The sequence below is a fragment of the Talaromyces proteolyticus genome, assembly GCF_021365285.1.
Source record: "Talaromyces proteolyticus strain PMI_201 chromosome Unknown BGW36scaffold_3, whole genome shotgun sequence".
Taxonomy (NCBI): Eukaryota; Fungi; Ascomycota; class Eurotiomycetes; order Eurotiales; family Trichocomaceae; genus Talaromyces; species Talaromyces proteolyticus.
The window spans coordinates 352334-371659 of record NW_025764279.1 but is presented as its reverse complement, the minus strand read 5'-3'; the positions used below and the strand labels follow the sequence as shown (position 1 = coordinate 371659).

General features: G+C 47.0%; 8 protein-coding genes across 8 annotated transcripts; 3 read left to right on the top strand and 5 right to left on the bottom strand.

Annotated features, from left to right (window-relative positions):
• Positions 1-496: 496 nt before the first annotated feature.
• BGW36DRAFT_371226 (adenosine deaminase) lies at positions 497-1349 on the bottom strand. Its single transcript, XM_046215352.1, has one exon. It carries the CDS (start codon positions 1210-1212, stop codon positions 682-684), a length of 531 nt encoding a protein of 176 aa, XP_046075008.1. The 5' UTR covers positions 1213-1349; the 3' UTR covers positions 497-681.
• A 225-nt stretch (positions 1350-1574) lies between these two features.
• On the top strand, positions 1575-2941 carry BGW36DRAFT_371225 (adenosine deaminase). The gene has a single exon (XM_046215351.1). It carries the CDS (start codon positions 1664-1666, stop codon positions 2714-2716), a length of 1053 nt encoding a protein of 350 aa, XP_046075007.1. The 5' UTR covers positions 1575-1663; the 3' UTR covers positions 2717-2941.
• Positions 2942-3227: 286 nt separating this feature from the next.
• On the bottom strand, positions 3228-5107 carry BGW36DRAFT_371224 (putative uracil permease). The gene has a single exon (XM_046215350.1). It carries the CDS (start codon positions 4998-5000, stop codon positions 3366-3368), a length of 1635 nt encoding a protein of 544 aa, XP_046075006.1. The 5' UTR covers positions 5001-5107; the 3' UTR covers positions 3228-3365.
• Positions 5108-5858: 751 nt separating this feature from the next.
• On the top strand, positions 5859-7137 carry BGW36DRAFT_371223 (putative hydrolase, carbon-nitrogen family). Its single transcript, XM_046215349.1, has 3 exons — positions 5859-6070; positions 6106-6517; positions 6562-7137. Exons 1-3 carry the CDS (start codon positions 6012-6014, stop codon positions 6955-6957), a joined length of 867 nt encoding a protein of 288 aa, XP_046075005.1. The 5' UTR covers positions 5859-6011; the 3' UTR covers positions 6958-7137.
• Positions 7138-7334: 197 nt separating this feature from the next.
• On the top strand, positions 7335-8057 carry BGW36DRAFT_290501 (ribosomal protein L31e; the record flags this gene model as incomplete). The annotated part of the gene is made up of 3 exons (XM_046210768.1): positions 7335-7424; positions 7727-7801; positions 7851-8057. The coding sequence occupies 3 exons, from the start codon at positions 7335-7337 to the stop codon at positions 8055-8057; spliced, it is 372 nt and encodes a 123-aa protein (XP_046075004.1).
• Positions 8058-8409: 352 nt separating this feature from the next.
• On the bottom strand, positions 8410-13172 carry BGW36DRAFT_101859 (uncharacterized protein). The gene is made up of 4 exons (XM_046209168.1): positions 12862-13172; positions 9707-12514; positions 9477-9658; positions 8410-9416 (listed from the first exon to the last, which is right to left on the bottom strand). Exons 1-4 carry the CDS (start codon positions 12981-12983, stop codon positions 8884-8886), a joined length of 3645 nt encoding a protein of 1214 aa, XP_046075003.1. The 5' UTR covers positions 12984-13172; the 3' UTR covers positions 8410-8883.
• A 672-nt stretch (positions 13173-13844) lies between these two features.
• On the bottom strand, positions 13845-16013 carry BGW36DRAFT_371214 (methionine aminopeptidase 2-like protein). Its single transcript, XM_046215348.1, has 7 exons — positions 15903-16013; positions 15686-15844; positions 14993-15627; positions 14677-14940; positions 14460-14621; positions 14319-14405; positions 13845-14260 (listed from the first exon to the last, which is right to left on the bottom strand). Exons 1-7 carry the CDS (start codon positions 15943-15945, stop codon positions 14204-14206), a joined length of 1407 nt encoding a protein of 468 aa, XP_046075002.1. The 5' UTR covers positions 15946-16013; the 3' UTR covers positions 13845-14203.
• A 372-nt stretch (positions 16014-16385) lies between these two features.
• BGW36DRAFT_101773 (alcohol acetyltransferase) lies at positions 16386-18173 on the bottom strand. Its single transcript, XM_046209167.1, has 2 exons — positions 17876-18173; positions 16386-17818 (listed from the first exon to the last, which is right to left on the bottom strand). The coding sequence occupies exons 1-2, from the start codon at positions 17919-17921 to the stop codon at positions 16431-16433; spliced, it is 1434 nt and encodes a 477-aa protein (XP_046075001.1). The 5' UTR covers positions 17922-18173; the 3' UTR covers positions 16386-16430.
• Positions 18174-19326: the final 1153 nt, after the last annotated feature.

Here is a 19326-nt window from a genome sequence, read left to right as displayed (position 1 = left end):
ATATTTCTCCAAAATTCCCTCGCCGTCACCATCACCTACCTCATAGCGGTGGTCCTCCCTCGTCCAGCCATTCTCAGCATGTGTATCGCCATTTTCAGCCACCAAAAGCTGCTTAAGACCCTCTGTTACGGTACTAGGGGCTTGAGTGGGGCGAATTGTATAGGATCCTGCATAGCTGGATTCCTGGCATGTATCCCATTGAGGGCCCTCTGATATCACTCGATTAAAGGTCAATGTACTGATCTGAATTCCTGGTACCGATGGACGTGACTCACCAATATTATGGCCGATATTGTTATCCTTATATTACCCCTGCCCCATTTGGTGATACTGCAAAACTCTACTCGGGTGAAGGCCCGGCTTATCTTCACCTTTCTCCTGGGTAGTCTGTAAGTTGATGGTACTCTCATGTTCGTTGTACTCTATCTCCAGCTTCCTCTCCCTACATTCAACATTCTCATTGAAGTGCTACCTAATAGCTAGATTAAGAATTTATTGCTATTTCAGACTGAGCTATGATAGCATCCAATGACAAGAGCGTTCTTTTCGTTGATACTAGTAACTTTTCTCTTCTCCTCTATGTCTTCTATCATCGTCGAAACGTGTTATAAAGCCGAGGGAATTTATGATTATGCACTATGGCGATAACTTTAGGACTGTGAATTTGGACAGCCATTTTAGCTACGTTTTCTTTAACCAATACTGTGCCGCATCATCAACAACTTTCTGTTCCCACCCCTCAGTTGTTAATGGGCCTAGAACTTCCACGGCCGTTTGACCTGCAGCAAAAACCTCCCGGCATGGCATATCAAGGGTCAGGTTCTCCGTATTCCCCGTTCCTGTCAGTTTCTGCAGGGCCTTCTCTGATGCCAGGTAGACCAAACGTCCAATATGGGCCCAATATATGGTTCCGGCGCACATTGCACAAGGCTCCCACGTGGAGACCATGGTACATTTAGCTAGGTAGTCCCAGGAGTAATTATCTGCCGCGTTACGAGCCAGTTCGCATTCCGCGTGTCGAACATGCGAGAGTGAAAGAGACATCATTAAAACTGTTTCGCTGTCAGGGCCTAGCAGGAGAGCCGCGAATGGTCGCTTAAAATGGATTTCACGTCCCGACTGTTGGAGGGCGACGCATTTGGCAGCAGCGGAGGCCAGTCGCTCAGGTGTCAACGGCAAGGCATCGGGGGAAGAGGTAGTGGTTAGGGTCATTGTGTAGTGAAGTAAATTGAAATAACAACAAGCCGTTATACAGGGGAAATAAAGCAAAATATTTTTAACAGAAAGGAGGCTTCATTTAGTGCCGTAACCTGTTTCCACCCTGATTATATAAACAAGTTTCATTCTAGGAACGGCGGCATCCGCCGGCTCAATGATGAGAAACTATACGCTTCCATAGGTCGAGCTTATTTCATCGTTTCTATCGGCAAGGTTGGAAGAACGTGGTAGATAAGACATGCCCCACAGAATTGACCGTAATTGGACGGAAATATATTAATGAAATGAGATTTGATATATTAGCGATTAGATAGCCGGTATAAGCTAAATTAGTAATTAGGGTTATAGATTATATAGTGAATTTCGTGCTATCAAGGGCGCTCTATATCACAATACCAGTCAGTAAACCAATTCCTGTTTTCTCTGATGAAAGTGCACTGACCTCATGTGCCAATCACCACTTCATCCATTCCTTCTCAAGCTCCCGAAATGTGAACACCACATCCATCTCGAGGGTGCTTTGACTCCTCAGCTGGTCTTTCATCTTGCCAACAAGAATGCTATTCCTCTTCCGAATTTACCGCACTACCAGAGCCCTGAGGCTTTGGCAGCTAGATATGAGGCATTTGACAGCCTCGATGACTTCCTGAACATCCACTACGCCAATATGTCTGTCTTGATCACCGAGAATGACTTTTACGAGTTGGCCTGGTCTTATTTTCGTGCTGCCTACGCTGATGGAGTTCATCACGCAGAGGTCTTCTTCGACCCTCAGTCTCACACCTCGCGCAGTATCCCTATAGCATCAGTCATCAATGGTTATAAGCGCGCTCTAGACCGGGCAGGATCTGAATTAGGGGTCACATCTCGCCTCATCATGTGCTTTCTTCGGCACTTGCCTGTACCATCAGCCCATGCTACCTTTGACTCCGCAACAGAGTTTATCCACGATGGAACAATTCATGCGGTTGGGCTAGACTCCTCTGAAGTTGGATTTCCTCCAGAGCTTTTCACCGACGTGTTTCGGAAAGCCAAGGATGCCGGTCTGCAGCGTACGGCTCATGGGGGCGAGGAAGGCGACATCTCTTATATCAAGGGGGCTCTCGATTCATTGAAAGTGGACCGAATCGACCATGGGATTCGATTAATTGAGGATCGAGAACTTATGAAAGCTATCGCTGCAAAAGGAACCCTGCTTACCATCTGCCCTCTATCAAATGTCTACTTACGGACAACAAAGTCCATCGCTTCTCTGCCGCTTCGAGAGTTCTTAGAGGCCGGGGTGCAGTTCTCGTTGCACAGCGATGATCCGGCTTATTTTGGTGGTGGGATATTGAACAATTACTGTGCTGTAGAAGAAGCCTTTGGCTTTAACATTGATGAGTGGAAAACTATCGCGATTGCAGGGGTGCAGGGAAGTTGGATTGACAAGGCGAGAAAGAAAGCTCTCGTGGCAAAGATAGAAGACGTTGTTTGTGAGTTTATATCAAGGGACTAGGAACCAGACGAAATCTCAACAGTCGGTCCTGAGATTCAGAGATTCAGGCAAGTAACAAGAATTAGAATAGATCTATCTCACTTCTCTTTACAAGTGAGCTGTGTGTTTAATGTGACCTTGATTACGACAGAGGGTAGCACTAAGCAAACACCACTATAATATGTCACCAATACTGGCGTATATACCTGATACAGTAGGACATAAATCAATGGGACACTATTTACTCCTGATATGTAGCACTAGCCTTGCTGTTTCTCTTGCCCCCACACTGATTCTACGGACCAAGGCCTGCACGCTATGCGCTTGGTCAAATCCATCTCACGTTCTGCTTCTGTATCTCGATCTGTTATCTTCACGACTCTGGATATATTCTATAATTCAATAGAACTGTACGGCATTTTCTGGTATGGATTCATAGGCTGGCTGGATAGGTTAGTGCTAACTCTATAATATTTCTTAGAACGTCTGGTGACTTTTTGCCGTTTACAATAATAGATGAACAAGGAATGATGGTGTCTCTTGATAATTTTTACTAAGCTCTTTCTAACAAAATGTAATATTACATAATACAAATTCCTGAGCAGTGTAATGCAATATAAATTAGTATGTAAAAAAATACCACGGAATTCCTGCACATCCACCCCTTTGGTCAGAGGTCAGTAGTTTTCTCTCTTGGCCCCTTTTCTTGGTCGTTCACGACACTGTCGAACTCAAGCGCCACACTGCCCTCACTAGCAACACTTGCGTCTAGAGTGTCATCTGGAAGAACAGCTGTAGGAATATTTGCATTGGCGTAAGGGAACCAGTGATTAAGACCAAGATAAACGATCGTGCTGCCAAAGAATCCTAGAAGCCAGCCAAACTCATACGGGTGGACACCGACTCCTATTTCAATCCGTGAATTGACAGAATGCATTAACCCTGGAAGACTGGGCGTAGCACCGACCACAAAGGCTATTAACGCATGGCAGTTGAATCCGCCGGTGTACCGATAAATGCTCATGGGCTGGTATAGAGCCATGCAGTTGTATTTGCGACGCTTGACGATCCAGTAATCGCACAGCATAATGGCAGCGATCGGCCCGAGGAAAACGGCATAGGCGGCCATGAAGTTGAGAAAATTGCCCGCCGAGGCCAAGATCTTCCAAGGCACTAGTGCCCAGGCTAGAAGAGCGCAAAGTAGTTGACCGCGGCGAATGTCTAGATACTGAGGTGCAAGAGCGGTGAAGTCGTTCGCTGCTGATAATGAATTCGCAGATATATTCGATCCCAGGGCGGCAAGGGCAAAGGAAAAGGCCGCAAAGAATCGACATGCCCGACTACTCCAAAGCGAGACAAGAACATTTGGGTCCCACGGGATTGACTCGGTGTGATATCTAGCCTGTCCCGCGGAGGAGACGGCAATGCCGATGAAGGCTATAAAGGTGAAAACTGTCGGGAGTAGGAAGACATAGAGTATGTGCCACCGCGGGTTGACGCAGGAATAACGTGAAAAATCGGCTTGGTTGACACTGAGAGTTGCATAGTTTCCAATGACCGATGTGAGAGACGACATCATTGCCCAGCTATAAGACGACCCCGTCAATTGACTCTTTTGGGAAAAGAGATCGCCTCCATTTGAAGTCGCAACAAACGCCCAGATAAGCATAGCAATCCATGCAACTGGCACAATAATGGACTTGACTAGGAAAAGCCAGCGCAGCTTATTTGGATGGAGAAGTAGAAAGGGAATCTGGAGTAGCCAAAATAGGAAGAATCCCACCATGCCCTGTGTTGTGATACCCTCATCAGCTGGGAGGGCGTTTGGGATATTTAAGAAGCTTGGCCAAATAGCTCCAATCATGACAGCAACCGAGTTGCCTCCGTTTACAACTTGTGTTGCAAACCAGAAGACGGCGAGAATCAATCTTGAAATGATAGGGATATAAGAGCCCCAGAAGCCCCAACTGGCACGGGAAATGACAGGGAAAGGAACATGGTAGATGGCACCAATGGCACCATTCATAGCTATCACAATAGATAGGATGAAAAAGCCCAGGGCAACCATGCCCAGAGACTCTTTCCAAGAAAGTCCAATAGCGAGGATGCTGCTCGCCAGCTGCCAGTTGGCAACCGAAAAGGAGTCAGACATCCAGTACCCCACAAAGCTGAGAACTGTCCATTTCCGCATATCCGGAGGAACGGGGTCAAGATCCTTGTTTGTCCATCGCACATTCCCGCGCAAGAAGCTAGACTCAGTCTGCGGTAGACGTAACCGCGACCAATGAGGTGCTAAAAATTTCATAGTAGACTCCGTGTGGAGGAAATTATTGACAAGAACGAGGGATTGACAACATATTCTAGAGCCTGTAATGCATATGGAACACAAACAATGTATGTATTATGTTTAAGTGAAGTTCTACCCCTAAGTGTTCTTTCCTGATACAAATGGCAAGTATTTGTGGCAAAGACCAATAGCAGCTCTGATGCGTATCTTATCTGAGGGCTGGACTTCGGTTATCTGTCCCGCAATAAGCAATCTGGGGATTCAACCGTTATCTCCTACTCCATCGGCGGATTCCACCGCCAGTGCCCCTGCCCAGTCGCAAGTTCCGCCAACCCCTGAAAAGCTTCAAAAATTGAAACATCGTTTTACTTATTTCAAGCGCTTCTACTTCCTCTGCAGCCATTTTAGTACGTAATGCCTCGAGACTGGAGTGACGCCGGACGAAAGTGGACCTAGAGACTATTTCCATTAATTACATGTTCATTATATGTCAGCATGGTCTGAAATACCGTACAATGGTGTACATGTAATATATGTGTTGACTATGTGTATTGTCACCCATTCTACCGCGTACATACTATAAAGCACCTAGATAAGAAAGAGGGGAAGTAATCACATCAATTGATGTACGTAGAAGTGTTATTGTGCTGCTTCTAGAACTCTATTGAATAAATTCCGTCATTCTTTATTCCGAACAATGTAAAGCGTAAATATTTTAACACTTTGACTTCTTATTTAATATTATTTATATTATGGAGTATCTATCTCTGGAAAGTCAACTATTGCTCTCCTATTAAGAAAATCTTAAATCTATTGCGCTCTAACTTGATTGCTTATCAGTATAGAGATATAGAGTATGAGCCTGCCAATAATTCGCTCCGGATGGAACTCCGAAGTAGCGCCGACCCCGCAGGCACCTGTCACCAATCCGATCAGTCCCAACGTCACTTGAAAACTCAACACTACACGACTGCAGGGATTGAACAGCTACATATAGTTTGAATCACGAGAGTAGATTCTATTGAGAATATGACAGCTGTTCTCAAACGCCCGCTCAAGCTAGCTCTTGTGCAACTAGCCTGCGGTATGTGCCTCCATCCGCATCCCCTGCGATCAGTCAGAGATCCAAACTCACGAATCATCATCGAAACATAGGAGCCGACAAGGCCGCGAACCTCAGCCACGCACGCGCCAAAGTCCTCGAGGCAGCAAAGGCTGGTGCTTCGCTGATTGTCCTTCCCGAATGCTTCAACTCGCCGTACGGCACACAGTACTTCCCCAAATACGCTGAGACTCTCCTCCCCTCGCCGCCCACCAAAGAGCAATCGCCTTCATACCATGCGCTGTCAGCACTCGCCGCAGAGGCGAAGGCATACCTGGTCGGAGGCAGCATCCCCGAATTAGAGCCCACCACACAAAAATACTACAACACCTCGATGGTGTTTTCTCCCACAGGAGCCTTGATCGGCACCCATCGCAAAACGCATTTATTCGATATTGACATCCCAGGGAAGATCAGCTTCAAGGAAAGCGATGTGTTATCGGGGGGAATAAAGTTACTGTTGTCGACCTACCCGAGTACGGAAAGATTGGCCTGTCGATTTGCTACGACGTGCGATTTCCTGAGCTGGGCATGATCGCAGCGCGCAAAGGTGCCTTCTTGCTTGTCTATCCCGGCGCGTTTAATACGACTACGGGGCCAATGCACTGGTCTCTCCTTGGGCGTGCTCGAGCCGTGGACAATCAGACCTACGTGGCGATGTGCAGCCCGGCTAGAGACATGAGCGCTACATATCACGCGTGGGGCCACAGCTTTATCGTCGACCCAAACGCGAATATACTCGGTGAGCTGGAGGAGAAGGAAGACATCGTCTACGCCGATTTGGACAACGAGACGATTGAATCTATGCGAAAAGGGATTCCGGTAACGACCCAGCGACGATTTGACGTCTACACGGATGTAGGAGAGGTATAAGTTAGACAATATACAGGATAGCCTTGAACTGTAACGTATCATCTTAAATAATGATGATAATCAAATAATTAAATAATCAAAGTGAAGAAGAATATCAACTTCGAACAGCCAATCATAAAACAAGTTTGTTGTGGGGTATATTATATCACGTGATGTAAACCACCCACCAATGAGACCCCCCGTCTAAGCGACCGCACTACGCGGCATTGTGGAATCCACAAAAATCAAGCGTGCATCTTGAATTTCGCTTCGCTTTTCCTTCGACCGATCGACGACACCAGCAGAACGACAGCCGGCACCTCTGTCATATTCAGTCAGTGCCTGATCAATAGTCCAATATTTATGTCTGCGACTGACTTTTACTCACTCTCACAGCAATGTCCAGCACCACCAAGGGAAAGAAGAGCGGTCGCTCCGCCATCGCCGATGTCGTGTCGCGCGAGTACACCATCCACCTGCACAAGAGAGTATGTTGAACAAGAATCTCCGCCCATACCCTACGAGTACAGAATACACTGCGGCCTCGTCCTACCAATGCCCAATGTCGAATGGTTTCTCGCCGAGTGGACATGGTATATTGGGCATGGAAGAACGGACGGAGAGCACACACACATTTATATAATGGTTTCGGAGGAAAAACACAAACACAATTAGTTTGATGAAGTCCGCTTTTATGGCCTGGCCGCAGTGCAACTCTATTCTACTCAACTTTATACTCTTGCAAAAAGGCATTTTGGACGGAAGACTAATTCCACTTTTCTCTTAAAAGGTGCACGGTGTGTCCTTCAAGAAGCGCGCCCCTCGCGCTGTCAAGGAGATCCGCGCTTTCGCTACACAGGCTATGGTGAGACATTCGTATTAATTTTGTTGGAATCAGATCTAACATTTTGCAGGGCACCAAGGATGTCCGTCTCGACCCTCAGTTGAACAAGAAGGTCTGGGAGGCCGGTATCAAGGGCGTTCCCTTCCGCCTCCGTGTCCGCATCAGCCGCAAGCGTAACGACGAGGAAGGCGCCAAGGAGAAGCTGTACAGCTACGTGCAGGCCGTCAACGTCAAGGAGCCCAAGGGATTGAACACCACTGTTGTCGAGGATGCTTAGATGTGCTACTCTTCTGAATTTTTTTTCCTGCAATCTAAAATATCAACGACGGGTGTTTGTATGGTCAACTCTATTTTTTCTCGTTTGTGAGAGAATCATCATGGCATTGTAATGAAAAACGGCATTGGGTTTTCTTTTCCTCAGTCAACCTCAACCCTAAGACGGATGCACTTGGGATGGAGTTAGCTATCCCACAGGATGAGCGTTCTAGTTCATCAAACTCAAAATGAAATGATATCTCAAAAATTCGAAATCATCCACATCCACATTAAATCTTGAAACTATCGTAACGTCGGCCTACAATTCTTATACGCAGTATAAATTAGATTAGGTAAATGCCCACCAAGGGACATTCTCAATACTAATAAGTACACAAAGACGATTCGCTTTTTTAAAATTGATAATACACCTGGACGATAAAGATAAATGAAGCAGAGGCTTGATGATGGGCGAAAAATTAACAAACGCCATGCTGCAGGACAACCAGAACTTGAAAATTGATTAGGGGAAAAAAGGACATCAAAACCGAGGCTGTAAATGCTTGGCAATTTTGAACATTGGCGAGACTGAAAAAAGGATAATGGACAACAATTGTAGAAAAAGATCGTTACTCTCTATACAGAAAATGGACTCCAAAGTAATGACGAAATGGGAAACGAAGAATAAATTGATGACTCCAAGCAGTTGGAAAAGGAGGACTCGAGTACTCCTCCGTATGAGTATGAAAACGGGAAACATGAAGCAAGATACATGGAGGCATGAAATTGTAATACATGAGATGCATGGAGTGGTACATTGTGGTGTTGAATACAATAGTAGCATGAGTCTAGTTTGGCAAAGATTCCTTGGCAGACTTCAACGCAGTTTCAAGTTCCGACGCAGCTTCTTTCTTGATACGAAGCGTCCAGATATCCATGGCCGAGCCGTCTGCACGAGGTACGGGAAATGTGCAAGTGGTGCCTTGGATTTTGTAGTCAATCGTTCGACTAATGGCAGTGTTCAGGACAGCCCTTCCGCTTGGCTCGGCTCGGAGAACAATGCGGGCGCGATTAGCTTCTTTGTTGACGAGAACTCGAAGAGATCCGACACCCTGGACTTCCCATGACTTCTCAGTCTTATCTCCACTCTTCTTTTCAACAAGCTTAAGCCCCTTAGACCGTCCGTCAAAAAAGCATTCTTCACCTTCTTCGCCAGCATTGCCCATGAGGTTTAGTTGAGTGTCTTTGTAGGGTTCGGTGTCGGTATCTTCAGCGTTGGAATCAGATGTAACACTGGGAGTAGCAGTGCCAGAAAATAGGTGTGTTGCTGGGTTAGGAATTGCTAGGCTGCTAAATGGGCCAGAGGCAGGAGTCTTGCTTGCTACAGAAGAGGTTAGTTTGGATCTGACGCTAGGTTCAGGGGCGAGGTCTGGCTTACTACCAAAGATATTTGAGCCATTTGATGGTGTGGCAGTAGAAGATGGTGCAGAAGTGCTAGCAGAAAGTGAAGCGAAAGGGTTAGCGCTGGCCTGGCCGAACAATTGTGGCTTTGGTGTTGCGGGCTTTTCGTCGTCTGAAAGCTGAACTGGAGTACCGTCAGCCCGGCGAATGCGATCAAACAGGCTACCCTTTGTTAGCTCGGCGGATGATGTTCCGGTTTCGGTTTGAGACTTTGGCTTAGACTGGCTGGCGCGCTTCTTCAAGTGCTCCGTTAGATCGTCCTCAGAAGAATCACCGTCGGTGTTCGTATTAGAGTTCGAGAGATGGCCGAAGATGTTGCTTGGAGCAATCGAAGGCGCACTCGGTTTGTTGTCAAATACTGATGCACCTGCCTTCAGTTCAGCAGGAGCTGGGGCGGTGTCTTCAGTCGTCTTTTTGGTTATTGACGCTTCTTCTGGTTCGTAATCGCTCGACGAGTCATCATCTTCGTCATCATTTTTAGCAAGCTTACCAAACTGGGCCATAAAACTAGCGCCAGATGTATTGCCAAACTTGGGAACGTCAAGCTTAACGGCCTCAGTAGCCGCACTGGTACCCTTAGAAGCGGAGCCACCAGCGGCCTTGCCAAATTGGGCTAGGAAATCTTTTCCAGAGGTATTTCCAAATTTCGGCGCCTCAAATGTCGGCTTCTGAGAAGGCTCAGTGGAAGGTTCAGGCAGTTTCTTGGGCTGCGGAGTCGAGATATTGGTTTGTTTGTTGGCTGTGGAGGTAGACGATGCAGCACCAAATGTTTTGGCAGATACGCTTGCGGATGGCTTGAAGCTTGGAACGGCATCGGTAGATTCTTTATCTTTGGAACCACCAGAGGCAAATGCATTTGCGAAAATACCAGCAGTCGTAGATTTAGAACCACTGGGCTGAGTGGCACTGCGGACGAAACCAGCCGTTCTACGCTTGCCAGTAGGGCTGGTTTCTTCATAGTCTTCAGATGCCTTGCGCTTGTGCTTCAGCGATGGCAAACTGGGCTCCACAGAGCTAGCCACAGATTCCTGGGCTCTAGATTTCTTCGAGGAAATCCGATCGTGGGCATCGACGTTAGATGTTTCGTCAAGCTTACGCTTGCTAGGCTTATTTGCCAGAGAGCCGATGGGTGCATTCATCGTCTTACGGACACGAATGTAAAAGAGGATAATATCATCCAGACTTTGGGTATCAGGATCGAAGGAAGCCACCATATCTTTGAAGCCATGGTTCAAATCACGAATTTGAGTTCTCTTCATGAAATCTTGATTCTCACCTGCAGTCAACCCAGAAGACGTTGCAGAGCTGGTCTTCACCGCCGAAGCAGCGAAAGATGCAGATGGGGCCTTTGCTTTCGCCGGTACTTGAGGTTTGAAAGCTGCCAACGGTCCGGGTTTCTTGCTTTCGACGGCAGTTGTAGACTCCATGTTTTTCTCAGTAGTAGCTGCTGAAGAGACTGGCCCGCCGAATAAAGCTTTAGACGGGGTAACAGAGACAGTTGGGGTCGCAGGTGTTGTAGATGCAGGATTATGTCCAAACAGCGAACCGAAGGAACTAGTTGCACTCGAAGGCTGTGGAGTACTCGAAGCAGGAGCAAAGAGAGAGCTCGCCGCAGTAGCAGCCTTGCTTGCAGACGGGGCGAAGATAGGCGAGGCACCTGAAAGTTGTCCATTAGTTTTGGGCTTAGCGTCAGGAGAAGTGCTCATGTCATCAGGTTCATTGTTAACCCCGAAGAGAGGCTTGGGGTTCAAAGGCTGGCCAAGACCAGAAAAAATGTTTGCAGTAGCCTGCGGGGCAGTAGATGGCTGGGCTGCTGAGACGCCTGAATTCGACGGTGTGGAGGGAGTGAAGGAGAAAGTACTCTCAGCAGGTGCTTGCGGTTTACCAAACAAAGTAGTCGAGCCATTGGTCACTGCCGAAGTAGAGGGATTGGATTGTCCAAGTAGAGTTGAGACATTGTTCGTGCTTTGTGTGTGCTGCGAGAAGAGGGGTCCACTACCTGCAGTAGATTTGTTCGGCGATGCAAATGCAGGTGAAGCAGCACTTGATTTGCCAAACAGGGACGAAGTAGTACTAGCAGGCTGTCCGAATGAGAACGTGGGAGCAGATGTGGCGATGCTAGGTTGCGGTGTAGATGCACTAGGTGGAGGTGCAGCAGCCGAAGACTGGTCGAACAAAGTAGAGCTTCCGCCCATTGTTGGCTGACTCTGGAAGATAGAAGAGCTTGGCGCAGTAGTAGTTGCCGAAGATTGCCCGAATAACGGCGCACTGCTAACACTCGTGGCTGGGGTGGCTTTACCAAATAAGTTTGTACTTGGTGCTGTTGTGGTTTGGGTTTGAGTTTGGAAGAGTGAAGAACTAGAGCTAGGAGCCACAGAAGACTGTCCAAACAAAGATGAGCCGCCAGCAGCAGCAGGGGTCGACTGTCCAAACAAAGACGGCCCACTAGTAGCAGGTTTGGGTTGAAAAAGCGATGATGAAGTTGAAGCAGGTGCAGCAGATGCCTGCCCAAACAAATTCGAAGCACCAGTCGTTGCTGGTTGTGATTGGAAAATCGGGGGTGCAGAGCTAGCAGCCGTTGTCGATTGACCAAAAAGCTGGCTTGGTGGGTTTTGGGAAGTAGCACCAAACATTCCTTGCGGCGGATTCATTGTCGTAGGAGCGTTGGCAGAATTGAACAGACCGCCTGTCGTGTTTTGGTTCTGATTCTGTGCACCACCGCCGTTGAGGTTGGCAAATGGATTGCTTGAGCCAGAGCCAGAGCCAGAGCCAAATCCAAAGTTGAAACTAGAGGATCCACTAGCACCAAATGTGACAGGCTGGGATCCGTTCTGGGTAGGATTTGATGACGCTCCAGGAAAGCTACTAGATTGGCCAAAGGCAAAACCGTTCGAGGCAGTAGAATTAGCTGCTACTGCAGCGTCGTTCGTGCCAGCTGCGCCAACTTCGCCAAAGTTGAACGGCGTCTGGGACTGAGGCGCAGTCGTCCTTGGACGACGTTTGCCCAGCTCTCGGATCCTAGGTCCTCGATGTAAGCCTGGCATTCGATACATGGTTGAAATGATGGTATGAACGAGGCAAGACGGGATGATTACAGGGCAAACCCAGCAAAACAAGAGATGGTACGAGATGAGGTTGAGAGGAAGTGTGAGATGGGGGGAATAAGCGACAAGGTAACAAGGTGTGTGTTGCATAGGCAGCAATCTAGGGAGGTGAAGGGAAGAAGGTAAAGATAGTGTTATGCAAACACAATCATCTGATTTGGGAGACCGCCCAGGAGAAACGCCATAGCAAGACTTTCGCATAGAGCGCAAACTTCACAATAGCAACAATAACAAAAATAGCACCGGAAGGAAGCAACTTACTTTCTATTAGCCAACTGAGCAGCCGTTGCCCGCTGGGGCGTCTCATTTGGTGTGCTTGACATGCTGAAGTCAACACCCGCGAACCTGTCAGCGTGTGGACCTGGGAGGGTGCGTTTAGACATCCACAAAGTCGTGCTTCAGATCCTCACACTCCCGGAGACAGAGGGACAATGTCCCTTATTCAATATGCGAGAACCACAATGGGTTCTGTCTCCTGGTTTCCCTCACAGGCGTCTTATTCTTGTGCTCTCAATATGTTATTGTCCTCGAGTCCCGACTGACGTTCTTCAGGCAACGCATGAAAAACGAAAATGAATCGATATTCTCCTAGCGCGGGATTGTAATGCAGTCTATGCTATAAATTTTCAACTCCTCTTGCGACTGATCGGGGGGTTCGTTCGTGGATAGGCTCCACGAGGGAGTTGCGCTGACGGTGTTCCGCAACACACGGAGGCGTCAACACAAAAACCACAGGCCGTGTGATACAGCAGCAAGGTTATATGCAACGCAGCAGCTTTCGAAGGATTGTTATTGAAAGCGCCAAAGGTGACGCCTACTCCCTTGATACCGTCACACACGGATCGGAGTCGGCGCGGTCGAAGACCTCTGAGACTAGTCGCGAAATCACGTCCACGACCCAGGGACAGACGAAGGCGAAAACCAGCACGCAGACCACGAAACTGCGGCAGCGGTACCCTGCGCTATACTTCTCGTCCTGCCGTGAGCCAAAAGTTGCTAACGCTTGATGGGGCTCGGGACTGACCCTTTGTCGTGGCTGTTGACAGTTAATCGTAATAATTTTTTGCCATTTTGCCTTCATCCGCCGTGACTGGCGGGACGGGGAAGGCGCGTCACGTGGCTTCCCGGCTTGGCATCCGCTTCTCGTAGGCAGATGCTGCTCGTGATATCACATATACTTATAGATATGTGTGTATATAGAACATATTATCTTTAATTGCAACTACCGGCTGGTCTAGGAGGCGGCCCTGCCTGTTTATTTACGTCTCATAACATTGGTTTTCGATTCTATAGAATATTTACTACTGGCCAATCATATCGACGGAAGCAGCCCTCTACAGCTTACTAAGCAGTCTAATATTGCAGGACTCAAGGTCAGTGTCAAACTTGGGATTTGATTCACTTTGGTGGTTATGTGGTGATAAAATCTCAAATAATGAAGCAGGTTCCTTTTTTTGGTGGTTTTGAGCTTTTCACACGTTCTTCGGTGTCTTAGGATAGTTCTTTTCAGACTAGATCTACCCTCAACACAGAAAAAAGTCAATAGCAGAACATCGATAAACGAGCGACGGAAGTTGGTTAACAATTTGAAACAGTTGGCAATCTAGTAATCGTCGCCGCGGCTGATGATCTCATTGCCGGACCCCTTGATCAAAATGGTCTGTTCATTGAATGTTAGAGGAAGACCCGCGTGAAAATAATGGAATGGCAATACTCACATGCTCGAATTGAGCTGTATAGGAGCCCTTAATATCATCAAGCGTGTGATAAATCTCAACGATGCCGTTGGATATCAAGCTGTTCATCTGTATAACCAAGTCAGTCAGCTAGTGCCCTCTTTGTAACATAATGCTGCTCACCCCCAAAAGATATTTGTCAATCCCAAGGCGGTCCAGGTAGCGTCGACAAAAGACAATGGTCCCAAAGTTCTGGTTGATGGTCTTCAACAACGAACGTGCAGAGGCTAAGGGAAGATGTGCCGATGGTGCATCTGGGATTTTGCCATACCCATAGACACCAGCCTACCGAATGTTAGACATGCGAATCGCCTCTATGAACAAGATGGGAAAGACTGACACCATCTCTGAGGATTCCTTTCCCAGTAGTACCGAACGTTTCGATCGCAAAAACCTCACCCTCTTCCATTTTGGTTTGGTCATTGTTTTTGACAAAGGGGACGGACTTTCCGCCGTGGATGATGTAGGGTTTGATATTGTGACCGGTGATATTTCGAATCGCTTTGACCGGGTAGACGTTTTTGTTTATTTCGACCTCATAGCTTTCCATGGCTTCTTGGATAGACGCACTAATATCGCAGATCCTAGCATCGACTCCAGAAGACTGGAAATTCTAGGTTAGACATATTTCATACAGAGACATCGCAGCCACTTACTCTCAGACCAGTGTTAGTGGCATCCTTCACTGCAGCAAGCAAATTATCGTAGGTCGGATCCCAAGTCATGGTAAAGGCACAATCGACAATCCAACCATTGACATGAACACCAAAGTCCACTTTCATGACGTCCTCTTTTTTCAAGAAAACCTCTTTCTGGCCAGGATTCGGAGTAAAATGGGCGGCGCAGTCATTAAGGGCCAAGCCAGTCGGAAATCCCATTCCACCCTTCAGACTATCGCCTGGCTCGAGGCCCTGATGACCAAGCAAAGCACGCACCCCGTCCTCAATGCCCTCAGCGAGGTCTGTTAGAGAATACCCAGGTTTGGCAGTCTCCTGAACCCAATGCCGCACCTGACGATGGATCTCGGCACCCTTCCGGTAGTCATTAAGAACCTCGGGGTTTGCAATATGACCACGTTCAAGGTAGCGCAATTCCTCGCCGGTTGTTCGAGAAAGATTGGAATCCTGGGGTTCAACCATTTGACCCGGTGGATACTTGCCATCCGGGAAGAGCTGAGAAAGAGGAACACGAGGAGGGAAAGATTGCTGACCAGGGGCGCTAGCACCAGTCTTCTTTTTCTTCTTGTTGCTACGCTTTTTCTTCTTCTTATTCTTGGGGTTTTCATTCTGGCCTTGAACAACAGGAAGTTTAGAAGTGAGTTCGTCAAAGTTTTACAGTCAGTAGCCCACCTTCTTGGGTACCAGTTACCATGGCCATGGTTGGATCCTTTCCATTGCCGTCCTCGTCATCGTCGCCGCTGTCAAAGTCGCCGTCGCCGTCTTCGAGTACGTTGGCACCACGAGGCTTGCCACCCACTGCGTTCGACTTGGTCGAGACGGAGCTGGATGCTGTAGTGGAAATTAGCAGCCGATCCCTATCAGCGTCAACTTTTGAAAGGGGGCTTACCATCTTCGTGGTGCTGTTTGCCTTCGTAAGACTGAGAGCCCATTTGAAAATGCTGGTACGTTTCTGAAGGATTGTTCTTCACTTTACCAAGGTGGAGGTGGAAGAATCAAGTTTCGCATCAGGCTGTTTTAAGAGCGGGGAATGCGGAGCCTCAGGTATCCGGCGCTAAAATCTGCAGGCAGCAGCACGCGACATATCCGTTTCAAATGTTCTCTATCTTGTTACATATCAATTGATTATTTAAACAATGCCTAATATATGTCAACTGGCATTGTAGATAATCTTATAACATGCTTAAAGTGCCGTTAATGATTGCTGGACTTAAACTTGACTAATTGATCTCTAGCGATCACTTTGATCCATCTAGCGCACTCCAAACTAAAATATACTGGAAAAATATTTGAATCATTGAACATTTCTTTGATCTGGTCGAATACATCATTGGTGTTCATCGATTAATTAATAAATAAAAGCTCTAGGTCATTTCATAAATTTCATATTCAATACATATCAATTGATCTATCGACATCATCCAAATATCGTATAAATTTCCTTCTTTATATCCACTACGATTGACTGCACCAAGGCCGCTTCCACCACCCCATCTTGCCAGGTAAAGGCGAGGACCAGAGACTCATCACCTCCGGTAATCGCATTGACCGTTATTGCCGATCCAGCAATGTTTGAGCTTTGACTGAAAACCATTCTCCCGATGTCAACCAAGGAGGACTGGCTCTCGAAGACGCCCAGGTTTGATATCTCAAAACTCGTCTGCCGCGGTTTGCCCACGCACGATAGAAGAATGTCATCTGCGAAGTTCGAGAATAATTTCAATAACCCGACCGATCGATTTTTGTCTCTTTGCGCAAGATTCTTTTTAATGTATCGAGTTGCTTTTCTTGCTTCATGCCAAGGAAAAGCTCTGTCTTCTAAACCCCCGCGTTTGTATTTTTGTGCGTAGTCAAGAACCCACGACCCCATCGAATCTTCTGTAACACCAGACTTGTCTGATATCCACCTCCGGCCTGACATACTTCCTTGATAATTGAGTAATTTATATTTCCTGTCGATATTTCTGAAGATCGACCGAGAAATAAGAATTTCTAAAAGCGCCGTAACTGAGGTTTCGTTCGCTGAACATGCCTTTCTTAACGCTTTCGTTATCGTATCGGACAAAGCCAAGTGCTGAACTCTGTTGAGAAGAGGACCGCATATTTCCTTTCTCGTCCCCACCCATAAATGTGGACTATTGCGACAGAACTTGGCCTTTAGGAATGTCTTGATGAGAAATGATGCACAAAGAGGTAGGTTCATTAACTCTTCCAAGTTTGGTAACAAGGGAGAGCTTGGCGGCGTAATAAACCTCCTTTTTCTCCTCCCAATCTTTGAATCATATGGCTGAAATGTCTTTTGTGGGCGTTCTTGAAGAATCTGCTCCAACGCTTGGGCGAAAGTAGTATGGAAAGCCTTCCCTGAGCTGCCGTCACCGATAACATGATGATAGATAAAAGACGCTGTGAAGGTATTCCCCAGTGATGGGTCTATCAATATGCAAAGCTTCCAAAGCGGTGCGTTATTATGTTCAAAAAATGTATTGTGTTGCGTTTGCAACAATTCCTCAACGTCGAGATCCTCCGAAAACCCATCCGACGCCCGTTTTCGGCGTGCATAGAATACGACACATTGCTCAACATCAATGACAGGTAGGCGAATAAAACAAGGCGAATTGGGTCTATCATTCACGATATTGACAGAAAGTACCGGATGATGCTGAATGAGCATGTCACACGCGCGATAAATATCATTTTTGATCGACCGGTTAATGGAATGGGGTGGTAGATAGTATGTTGCTGTTACTGCAACGTTCGTATAGAACTGTAATTGGTGTCGCGCCGCTAGATAATTCTCTAAGAGACCTGTGAAACAATGGTTAGTCATCTGGTTTTCATCGATCGCGACAAGTCGAACTCTACCTAATGGTCTCAATATTTGCCACTTCTTGGTCAAATGTGCATTCATCGCATCATGGACATTATGATCCTGCCAGTTTTCAAAGCCGGGCTTTGGAAAAAGCAGAAATGAAACCGGGACAGTTCATGGTATGTGTGATAATCCCCAGCACATTGTGACTCGGATTCACATGATGGCTGGCCTTGTGCCATATCACACCAACAGAATAACGCCTCACGCAAACCGCGCCAATTAGGAAAGAATGGGATATCTCGAGAGGGGTCAGAGAGCCGGTAGCCTGGTACGTTTGGGGCAGTTTGCCAATAATAATGAATTAGCTTTGTAGACGGCGTCATCAATTATAACACAAATGCTAAGACCCATGGGTATATAAAGACTGAGCGGCTCCCATTGGACCATTCTGCCGCCTAGCCAGGCACCGAAAGCAGGCCTAACCTTTGTTCGCAATTCAGTGTGTCTGGTTCGCTTTGATAAAGTTGAACCTAGCGGATGTCACACATTAGCAGCAACGGACATGGCCGCATTGGGGGCGGGGTTGTCGGGGCGGCTCTGATACCGGCTAATAATAGAATGCGGTTTAAGTATTCGCGATATATGGTGTTGTGTGCGTAACAACATGAAGTAGCCTAAAGATAATGTCGCCTAGAAGATTTAAAACTGATGGCTATCGCGAAGGACAATGGAATTGACAGAAGAACCAGCCGATATTCCGCGCACCAGTCCGCCTTCTCTCCGATCTGCAATGCTGGCCGTGTTTTCTTCAAATGTTCCCATGACTTGGTTTTCCGTGCGAGAGAACTGCTAATATTAATTGGTATGCGCGGTGCTTGGTGACTTTCGGATGTTTCTACTATCTTCGTTTTCCCATGCATCACGTGATACTGCTGCCTGAGGCTGCAAAAACAATGCTAGAGGAGAAGACTTGATGTCGATCCTAGGGCATATGTCTGAGGTTGATGGGACTCTATTCAGTCAATATGAAATGGCGATTAGCTAAGAGGGACCCCAATTCTCAAGATTCTGCTCCTCTTTTTTGGTAGGCCGTGACAGTACATTCCTCGCAGACAGAGTATAATTCCATGAGCCCTAATTTATCCTTCGCAGTTTCTAGGTCAACTCCATAAAGCGAGGAAACAACATGATCAACTCTCCAGCCTAGAGAATCCTTGACCCCATGCAAGAATTGAATTGTTGAATAGGGTTCTGCTTGCGACTCTAAGACTTAACCACCTATGAACTAAGCGAAAAGCGACAGTTACATATGTCCACTGGTAACTGGAACTGTTATAATTTATGAAATACCGACAAGCACAATATATAACATGATATCAAAAAGTCAGAGGAAGGAGGCGACAAGACTTTCATTGATCGTTTGGTTCTTAGATGCGAAAAGAAGCAACACTTGCAGAAATACAAAATATGTGAAATCTCATAACCGGTGCACATGAGGATT

Coding starts and splice junctions, on each gene's coding strand:
- BGW36DRAFT_371224 (XM_046215350.1), bottom strand. CDS start 5,000: ATGAAATTTTTAGCACCTCATTGGTCGCGGTTACGTCTACCGCAGACT.
- BGW36DRAFT_101859 (XM_046209168.1), bottom strand. CDS start 12,983: ATGTCTAAACGCACCCTCCCAGGTCCACACGCTGACAGGTTCGCGGGT. Junction 9,659..9,706: donor GCCAGCCAGTCTAAGCCAAA/GTCTCAAACCGA, acceptor AACAAAGGGTAG/CCTGTTTGATCGCATTCGCC. Junction 9,417..9,476: donor AAATGGCTCAAATATCTTTG/GTAGTAAGCCAG, acceptor CCTCTTCTGTAG/CAAGCAAGACTCCTGCCTCT.
- BGW36DRAFT_371223 (XM_046215349.1), top strand. CDS start 6,012: ATGACAGCTGTTCTCAAACGCCCGCTCAAGCTAGCTCTTGTGCAACTA. Junction 6,071..6,105: donor GTGCAACTAGCCTGCGGTAT/GTGCCTCCATCC, acceptor GATCAGTCAGAG/ATCCAAACTCACGAATCATC. Junction 6,518..6,561: donor TCAGCTTCAAGGAAAGCGAT/GTGTTATCGGGG, acceptor GACCTACCCGAG/TACGGAAAGATTGGCCTGTC.
- BGW36DRAFT_371226 (XM_046215352.1), bottom strand. CDS start 1,212: ATGACCCTAACCACTACCTCTTCCCCCGATGCCTTGCCGTTGACACCT.
- BGW36DRAFT_371214 (XM_046215348.1), bottom strand. CDS start 15,945: ATGGGCTCTCAGTCTTACGAAGGCAAACAGCACCACGAAGATG. Junction 15,845..15,902: donor CAAACAGCACCACGAAGATG/GTAAGCCCCCTT, acceptor TTTCCACTACAG/CATCCAGCTCCGTCTCGACC. Junction 14,941..14,992: donor CCACTAACACTGGTCTGAGA/GTAAGTGGCTGC, acceptor TAGAATTTCCAG/TCTTCTGGAGTCGATGCTAG.
- BGW36DRAFT_101773 (XM_046209167.1), bottom strand. CDS start 17,921: ATGAATGCACATTTGACCAAGAAGTGGCAAATATTGAGACCATTAG. Junction 17,819..17,875: donor GCAAATATTGAGACCATTAG/GTAGAGTTCGAC, acceptor ATTGTTTCACAG/GTCTCTTAGAGAATTATCTA.
- BGW36DRAFT_371225 (XM_046215351.1), top strand. CDS start 1,664: ATGTGCCAATCACCACTTCATCCATTCCTTCTCAAGCTCCCGAAATGT.